At 39.2% G+C, this 10,066-nt stretch overlaps 1 protein-coding gene across 1 annotated transcript; it reads right to left on the bottom strand.

Annotated features, from left to right (window-relative positions):
* Window positions 1–7,435: 7,435 nt before the first annotated feature.
* LOC149231928 (geraniol 8-hydroxylase-like) lies at window positions 7,436–7,960 on the bottom strand. The gene has a single exon (XM_089381790.1). The coding sequence runs from the start codon at window positions 7,958–7,960 to the stop codon at window positions 7,436–7,438; it is 525 nt and encodes a 174-aa protein (XP_089237916.1).
* Between the last annotated feature and the right edge of the window lie 2,106 nt (window positions 7,961–10,066).

Here is a 10,066-nt window from a genome sequence, read left to right as displayed (position 1 = left end):
GTTTAAGACATTTCCTGTGAATTCCGAGACTCCTTATAACTCTCTCTTAAACAAAAATAATTAAAAAACTTTAAAGCGTTAAAGATTTATTAGGCTTTTCACTAAGCCACAATTTATTATGGAGTTGTTTTTAGTGTGACTTTTTGGAGATTTGGGTGACGGAATCCGGTGGAAAAAAATTGAGGTTAAATCTTGATTTGTATTATTTATATGGTTTTTTAACTGCATATTTGGATTCAACACCCTGAAAAACCCCTGGGACTCTTTGATTGTGCAGAAATTGACTATCAAACTTGCAAGTTCAATAAATTGCTGCCTGATTTTGACCAGAAAAACCCACTAGAAAAGCTTCCAAAAAATCGCTTTAAAGACAACTCCATTTATTATTAGATTTGTAGTAAAAATAAATGACAATAATTAAACAATATCTACAGCAACCGAAGTGTTACATTTTGCGATTCTCGGAGAAGAGTTTGGTATTTCCATTACTTTTTAACTATTTGGACATGCTTTGGGTTTTAGTGAAATCACAAAGGCTGAGGACATTACTAATGCATTACAAAAACAGGAGGAAGCAATTCTTATCGGAGACACAAAGTAAAGCCACAAGAATTCTAGGTATAAACATCGAATGGAAGGCGTGGCGTGGCGTGGGAATTGCTTCCAAGGGCACCGCCTTCTGTAGCGTCATTCCAAATTTGTCCGTCATGTCTATGTTCTTCGCACTCATGCCTAGGGGAGGTGCCCACTAGAATGAATGGATGAGTGAAGCCAGATGAATCATGGGATTCGCCAATGGAAACCCCACGCACATTCTTCTTGCCCCGAATGGAATCAACTCGAAGCGTTGACCCCTGAAATCCAAATTGTTCGTCTTATTGTGACCCATAAATCTTCCCGGGGTGAATTTCAACGACTTATTCTAGATCACACAATCTCTTCCGATTGCCCACACGTTGACCAGTACTTGGCTGTGTTTGGGTATCACGAATCCCCCAATCTCACAACGACTATCTGCTCTGTGCGGGAGAAGAAGAGGAACCGGCGGGTGCAATCTCAACACTTCTTTCATCACCGCGTGAAGGTACGAGAGAAGGTCCATGTCGCTTTCTTCCACCATTCTCTTGCGCCCAACAACTTCGTCCAACTCCGCTTGGGCTCGTTTCATTACATGCGGATTATGGACCAGTTCTGTCTGTTGGAGATCAGATGCACAGTGGAAATTTAAACAAAATAAACAGCAGACTAATCAAGCACATAAGACACAAGAATTAACGTGGTTCACCCAACCAATCTGGGCTACGTCCACACAACATAGGCATCGGCAATTTTATTATTCAAACTGGAGATTTATAATGAAATCCTCACAAAACTCTCACCCTCATAGCAAACAATCCGAATGGTTGCCTGTTATATAGCAAAGAGAATCTAACCACCTCATTAACTCACTCACATCAAATATAGGAGGCATTAATCATCTCCCAACAAACTGGAGCTAATCTACGAACTGAATTTCTATTTTTGTCACCTACAGAGATTTTTGCCTATTTTACTCCAAACAGAAAATCTCAACAATCTCCACCTTGACAACAATTAGCCTGATGCCCTGTTATTATTATTTTATTTCTTCTGCAAGCCAAGAGAAGCCAAACACCAACGTAGCTTCTCTAACAAAACTGGTTTCGTGAACATGTCTGCACAGTTTTCCTTTGTATGCACCTTTTCAAGAGAGACTCCCCTTTCAGTGATAACTTGTCTTACAAAATGGTACTTAATTGGAATATGCTTTGATTTACTATGATAGGCCGGATTCTTAGCCAAATGTATTGCACTTTGACTATCACAAAGTAATCTGATGTTGTCCTGTAACCTACCAAACTCACCAAGCAAACCTTTCAACCAAACCGCCTCTTTGCAAGCATGTGAAGCAGCAATGTATTCTGCTTCAGTAGTGGATAAAGCAACAATGTTCTGTAGCTTTGACATCCAGCTTATAGCTCCACCTGCAAGAGTAAAGACATACCCTTAAGTTGACCTTCTCTTATCCAAATCACCTGCAAAATCGGAATCAACATATCTGCAAACAGATTCACTACTCTTATTGTAAGTAATACAATAACTACTTGTGCCTCTCATATACCGAAGCACCTATTTCACTGCTGACCAGTGCTCTTTACCCGGATTTGCCATGTACCTGCTGACAACCCCAACTGCATGTGAAATATCTGGTTGCGTACACACCATCGCATACATCAAACATCCTACTACATTGGCATACGAAATTCGAGACATATAATCCTTTTCTTCATCTATATTAGGACATAAACTCGAAGAAAGCTTAAAATGGGAAGCTAAAGGGACTGAAATAGGCTTCACATTATTCATACCAAACCTCAAAAGTATTTTCTCAACATACTTTTGTTGTGATAGCCACAGCTTACCATTGCCCCTGTCTCTGAAAATCTCCATGCCTAAAATCTGTCTTGCCGCTCCTAGATCTTTCATATCAAACGTCCTTGCCATCTGAGTCTTCAACCTGTTGACTTCTTCAATGCTTTTGCTTGCTAAAAGCATATCATCAACATACAACACTAAGATAATGAACATGCCATTATTTAACTGCTTAAAGTAAACAAAATGATCATATTCACTTCTTACATATTTCTGACTCAACATGAAAGAATCAAACTTCTTATACCACTGCCGAGGCGACTGCTTCAGGCCATATAATGACTTCTTGAGCCTGCAGACAAATTTCTCATTGCGATGTTGAACAAACCCTTTCGGTTGTTCCATATATATTTCCTCATCTAAGTCTCCATGTAGAAATGCAGTCTTAACATCTAACTGCTGCAACTCTAAATCAAGCAAAGCCACTAATGCTAACACAAGTCTAATTGAAACAATTTTAACCACTGGTGAAAAAATCTCATGAAAGTCAATACCAGCTTTCTGAGAAAACCCTTTTGCAACTAGCCGTGCTTTGTACCTGTCCTCCGTATCATTCACACCCCGTTTCAGCTTGAAAACCCATTTACACCCCACAGTTTTCCTACCTTTCGGAAGCTCAACCAGATCCCATGTACCATTCTTACTTAAGGCCATCATTTCATCCTTCATGGCTGCTTTCCACTTGTCACTATTTGAACCTTCTATAGCTTCCTGATAACACAAAGGTTCATCATCATTAGTGATCAAAGCAACTGAAGTAACATGATCATCATACCTTCTTGGAGGGCGTTTGATCCTTGTAGACCTCCTTAAGAATGTTTCTGGTGCTTCCACAATTGGCTGTCTATAACCTGTAGGAACTTCTTTATGATCGCCATCTGAGACCTGTTCATGACCTCCATCTAAACCCTGTTCATAATCTGATTCTGAAACCTGTTCATGACTAGAATCTGAACTATGGTCAATATGACTATCATTAGAAATGCTGTCAAACTGAATGTGCTGGAAATCAAATACATCATCCTGTTTCAATCTTCTATCTACATCTAACTGTACAAGAGAGGATTCATTAAATTTTACATCTCTGTTGATGATGATTTTGCGGGTAGTAGGATCCCACAATCTATATCCCTTTGTTCCATCACCATACCCAACAAAGATATACCTTTTAGACTTTGGATCTAATTTAGTTCGCTGATGTTTAGGCACTAGAGCATATGCTTCACAACCAAACACTCTGAGTTTAGAATAATCACAAGGGTGTCCTTTCCATACCTCTTGCGGAACCTTGCAGCCTATCGCTGTTGAAGGAGACTGGTTTATCACATAATAAGCTGTTGCCACTGCTTCCGTCCACAACTCCTTTTGCAACCCGGCGTTACTCAGCATACACCTTGCTCTCTCTAGAAGAGTCCTGTTCATGCGTTCAGCAACTCCATTCTGTTGAGGAGTATAAACTGTGGTCTTATGTCTCTCGATCCCTGCATCCTTGCAATAGCTGTCAAACTCCTTGGAAGTAAACTCACCACCATTGTCAGTTCTTAAACATTTTATAGTTCTACCAGTGCTGTTTTCTACCAATGCTCTAAACTGCTTGAAAACTGTAAAAACATCAGACTTCTTTTTCAACATGTAGACCCATACTTTCCGAGAAAAGTCATTAATAAACGACACAAAATATGACGAGCCACCATATGACGCTGTAGGGGCTAGACCCCAAACATCTGAATGGATATAATAAAGTATTCCTTTACTAGTATGTTTGCCTATTTTAAACTTTTGCTTACTTTGTTTACCAAACAGACAATGTTTACAGAAATCTAACTTTCCAGATCTTAGATTAGGAAGTAACTTGCGGTCAGCCAAAATATTCAACCCTCGTTCGCTCATATGGCCCGACCTTTGATGCCATAGGCGAATGGAATTACTGTCTTGTTCAGACACTGACACATGATCTGACCTAGTTCTACCTTCTAATTGAAAAAGATTTCCAACTTTCTTAGCCTTCATCACTAGTAAGATACCTTTATAAATTTTCATAACTCCACCTTGAATTATAGTTTTATATCCATTCGTATCCAGTGCTCCTAATGAAATTAGATTTTTTCTTAGATCTGGTACATGTCTCACATCAGTTAACAATTTGGTTGTGCCATCTAACATTTGCAGTTGTATACTTCCTATCCCAACAATACTGCAAGTGACATCATTACCCATGTACACGACTCCATCATTCACTGATCTATATGTCTTAAACCAGTCTCTATGTAAACACATGTGGTTAGATGCCCCGGAATCTAACAACCAATGTTGATCATGTTTTGAAACATTAACAGACAATACCTCATCACTCATACCTAAACCAGATACTGAACCTATATCTGTGGTGTTGGCTTCCTTCTTTTCTGTCGAAGAGCCATCTTTAGCAGCCTGCTTTCGCTTCCAGCAATCCTTTTTCAGATGTCCAGCCTTGCCACAATGCCAGCACTTCACCTTTGGCTTCTTTCCTTTGGAATTTGAACGAGAGTCGCTATGCTTGCCCCCGGAGTGTCTCTCTCTTGAGCTACCTCTGGCCATCATTACCTCTGATGTAGAGGTGTCTGCATTCGACCTCTTCCTCGTCTCCTCAGCCAACAAGGCTCCAACAACATCGCCAAACTCAAGGATGTCTGTTGTACTAAAGCTTATGGAAGTAACAAAGTGATCCTAGGATTCAGGCAATGAACACAATAGAGTTATTGCCTTATCCTCTGAATCAAATTTCACATCTAGACTGTCTAATTGCACCAGTAAGGTATTAAAAACATTCAGGTGATCAGTAATTGAGGTACCTTCTTTCATCCGCAAACCATAAAGCTGCCGTTTCAGGAGAATCCGATTTGTCAAAGATTTCGTCATATAGAGCTTCTCAAGCTTCGACCACAGGCTTGCGGCGGTTTTCTCTGACACAATGTTGAACAGAACATCGTCCGCCAGACATAACCGAATTGCGCTCAGAGCTCTATCGTCCATCTCATCCCATTCATCCTCCGTCATGGAAGGAGGCCTTTTGTTTTTCCCCAACAAAGCTTTCGCCATACCTTGTTGAACCAGAAGATCGTGCATCTTTACCTTCCAGATCTCGAAATTATTTTTCCCATTAAATTTCTCTATTTCAAACCGGCCACTTTGAGTTTTCGCCATTTGTATCAATCAAAAAACAATAATATCCAAAAAAAACAAACCAATGTTTCAATACCAGCAATTAGCAAAACCAACTGCCTATGCCTTTCTGTCTTTGCCTTTAAATAAAACAAAAACAATATTTTGCTGTGTGAATCACAATGTACCAATTCTGCAATTTATAACAAATATATATCACACCGCACACCAAAAAAACTACTCCACCTTATGCGTTCACCCATATGCGTTCACCATATGTGAGACATGTACCATCATATAAAAAAATTGTTCATATAAAAAAGCTTGAGCATATGTATGCATCATATAAAACTCCACATGTGTTGACCATATGCGTTCACCATATGTGAAACATGTACCAGCATATAAAACAATTGTTCATATAATAAAGCTTGAGCATATCTGTTACGGCATACAAATTACGCATGAAACATGGACGTGGGATACCGAATCTGACATTCATTCATTCGAAGGATAGTTGATTGAGAAGAGATATAAGGGAACAGAACAGAGCGATAAGTTTACATATCGTAATAGAGCAGAAGAAGGGCCATCGAACTGGGTTATAACTAAACTTCGAAAAATCTTGTTTCCACGCAGTTTTTAAATACAGAAATCCACGCTATTTTGAAAATATATATAACATATATCCACGCAGGTTATATACTGCTGTCTTCGGTGTGCTGTCTTTTATTAAATGCTGGCAACCAAAAAAAAATATTCCAAACGCTCTTTCTGTTAGCGCATATACGACAACACATAGGCATACCTCCAGTCAAATGCTCCACGCATAGGTAAGCAATCAAGGCTCCACGTAGGTCGTAATACCTTCAGGCACGCTGCCAGCAAATGATCCACGCAGCAGCAATAAACTCCACGCACCAGCACGATCGCCTCTGCCTTCTTGAGGCTCCAGGTTTGGGACCCGCGGCACAACGGCGACCTCGTCCTTGGCTTTGTGGACGACTGAGCTTAAATCCGCTTGGAAACTTTTGCTTCAGCTAACAGAAGCCACATTACCGCAGCGCTCCACCTCCAGTACGTAAATCCAACTCGCCTCAGTTCTCGACCTCCAGCAGTCAACAGCGCCTCCAACATGCTCTGATACCAATTGTTGGAGATCAGATGCACAATGGAAATTTAAACAAAATAAATAGCAGACTAATCAAGCACATAAGACACAAGAATTAACGTGGTTCACCCAATCAATCTGGGCTACGTCCACACAACATAGGCATCGGCAATTTTATTATTCAAACTGGAGATTACATAATGAAATCATCACAAAACTCTCACCCTCATAGCAAACAATCCGAATGGTTGCCTGTTATATAGCAAAGAGAATCTAACCACCTCATTAACTCACTCACATCAAATATAGGAGGCATTAATCATCTCCCAACAAACTGGAGCTAATCTAGGAACTGAATTTCTATTGTTATCACCTACAGAGATTTTTGCCTATTTTACTCCAAACAGAAAATCTCAACACTGTCATCGCCCATTCTATAGTGGTCGCGCTAGTGTCAGTTCCCGCACCTAAAATTTCCTGCAACAAACAAGGGATTGAGCATAACAGGTTACAATCCTCTTTACTATTTTCATCCCGCCTTTGCATGGGGTAATGCTAGAACAACAATTTTCACAGATAAGTTCGCTTCATTACTATCACTAAATACTTCTCCCGTCTTGTATAATAGTAACCTGAGATAAGTGGAGACTTACAATTAAGTAGATCTTGATACCATTGAGAGTAAATTCATCGCTTCTCATGTCAAGTAGAACGTCCAAGAGATCCTTTTCACTATCGCAGCTTCTGTCGGTGCCTTTGTCTCTTGCAGTCAGGTGATCCTGTATGAATTGATCCAGAATGGGAGATGCCCTGAGGATCCAATCGAAACCACTGTAGAAAAGGGAAAGAGTCTGCCAGATTATTAACTGAATGAAGCTCAAGCAGTTTGGCGATGCTCTCTTGCAAGATCTGAGAAACACAAGAATCAAGATCAGACATGTCTGTGCTGAAGATCATGTTCCCCAGTAGATTAACAGTGGTGTTGAAGGAAGCGTGTCCAATATTAACACACTTTCCCTTCACGGCGTGTTCAAAGATCTGGCGAATAGTTTGATATACTTGTTTTCTTCTGAGATGTTGCAGAGCTTCTATCTTCTTGACAGAGAAGAGTTCAGTAGTGGATATACGTCTCAGCATATGCCAGCGAGGTCCAATTTGGCCAAAACTCAGTGAAGATTGGGTGAAAGGTTTATTTGCTTGTGTCACAGACCATCCTGCAAGGAGGTGGTCATGGGTTTTGAGAACTTCCTTTGCCATGGCGGCAGAGGAGGCTACCACTGTGGTCTTCATTCCAAAGTGAGAGAGATGAGCGGTCCGTATTTGGTAGCAAGATGGAAGAGCGATTCGTTGGGCTTATGACCGAGGTGGAACAGATTGTTAGAAATCTGCTATTGGAAATAGCAAATGCTTTTAACGTTAAAGCAGTTTCTATTCTTAATGTGACCCGATCTGATCTTAAAGCATTTAGATCTTATCTTAAAGCAGTTTCTAATCTAAAGCTTTAGATCTTAAGCGTTGAATTGGTATATGATGGACGTACCAGATTAGAGTTAAATAATATATAAAGGATTGGGTCCTCTCTCTCCCACACAAGAGTTGTATTCTTCTCCATCAAGAAACACATAAAGGAAGTGAGGGCAAGAGGAGAGAAACCGAATTCTGAGAAGAAGACATAAGACAGAAGACAGAAGATGGCAGCCATTACATCTTCCGCTGTTAGTCAAGGTATGTCATCTTAAACAACATATTAAGTTCTGAATGTGAAATATTTGGTATTGATGATCTTTGGGCTGTTAGTAGCTATATTTTACATTTGGTATTGGAGCCACAATCAATAACTGAATATTTCCTATGATTGCAATTGATCTGTTGCTGTCATCGTGAAAAAGATTTGCGTTTGTTTGCTGAGGAAATTTAGTGTTGGTAGACTCTCGAAGCGTATAGCTGAGAGTCTGTGAACATGGGTATTATGGCTTGTTCACTGGGATCCCGTATGCCTACTCTGTGGAGCACAAGCTTCTTTCGTCATGAGCGCTTTCTCTAGTAGAGCTATTATCAGAAGAACTTTAGGAAGCGAGGGGTAGTTGTCTGTATTAAATAAAAATGGCGTCCAATGGGATTATGTTCAATGCTTCCAATCGAAATTTGATCGTCATGGTGAATGAAACTCCATCCTTCGAAGATAATCAAGTTTCGATCTTTCCTTGGCCAACGCTGGTTTTAAATTTTGGATTTTAGGGCAAGATTTATGCACTTTTGGCATTGTTTGAAATTTTGGGCATAAAAGTATGTAGTGCGGGGATGCAAAAATACAGCTGAGCTTGTGAGCTGTTAGCGTCTGTCAAACCGCGTCGTTCCTTTTAATGTTTACGCGGTGAAAATTATGTCTCCGAAGACTTTCTTCCCTCATGTGTTGCATTCTCACGATTAGCATATAAGGCATTAAAGACTGCCATGCTGTGTTTTGAAGCCTAGTTACAGAACCTCTCATTAATATCTATTAATGCCAGTAACAGAACCTCGAATTATCTCTGAGCGTTGAAAGATTGTGAAATCTTCGAATTTCCCAGTAATTGTTCTGTGACTGATTGTTTTGCATCAAGTATGTGTTATAAATCATTTATGCACATGAGATTTATGATTTTGTTAATCACCAAAGTGGTCAAAATCAGAATGTTGTTTTGCATAAGGTATGTGTTATAAATTATTTATGCACATGAGATTTATGATTTTGTTAATCACCAAAGTGGTCAAAATCAGAATAATCATTTAGTGCATAAGTGACATAATGATTATTGATAGAAATTGCCAGTTATAATAATACCAATTAAAAACTGGCGTCACTAATGATAGAACCTGAGAACTTACCCAAAGGAAAGTCTTGTTCTATAACTAGTTGACATGATGAGGTTTGATAGATATTTTGATTAAATAAATATTGATCATCCAAAGATGTCAGTTCTATTTAATTGAATATATTTATTACCTACTTATGTTTTGGTATTTAATTATGTTAAGTATAAGATAGTATCTACCCAAAGGAGTGCTATATTATACTATTATGTCTACATCTGAATCGCGTTAGTTATGAGCTTATAGTTATTTCATTTTCGATTTGCAGGTTATCTATCTTTCGTATGTTTTGAATCAAATTTAGTTGAAGTTCCTATTAATACATGGTGGCTTGATACTGGTGCTACAACTCATGTTTCCAACAATATGCAGGGATTTCTTACGATCCGAACCATAAATCCAAATGAAGATCGTTTTCTCTTTATGGGAAACGGAATGAAATCTTCAATTGAAGGCATTGGGACTTATCGTCTAATTCTAGAAAGTGGATATGTATTAGACTTATACAGT

Source organism: Pinus tabuliformis, chromosome J (assembly GCF_031772625.1).
Source record: "Pinus tabuliformis cultivar Carrire ecotype Pingquan chromosome J, CPIR1, whole genome shotgun sequence".
NCBI lineage: Eukaryota > Viridiplantae > Streptophyta > Pinopsida > Pinales > Pinaceae > Pinus > Pinus tabuliformis.
Note: the sequence above shows the minus strand (reverse complement) of the source record. Positions and strands in the feature narration are given on the sequence as shown.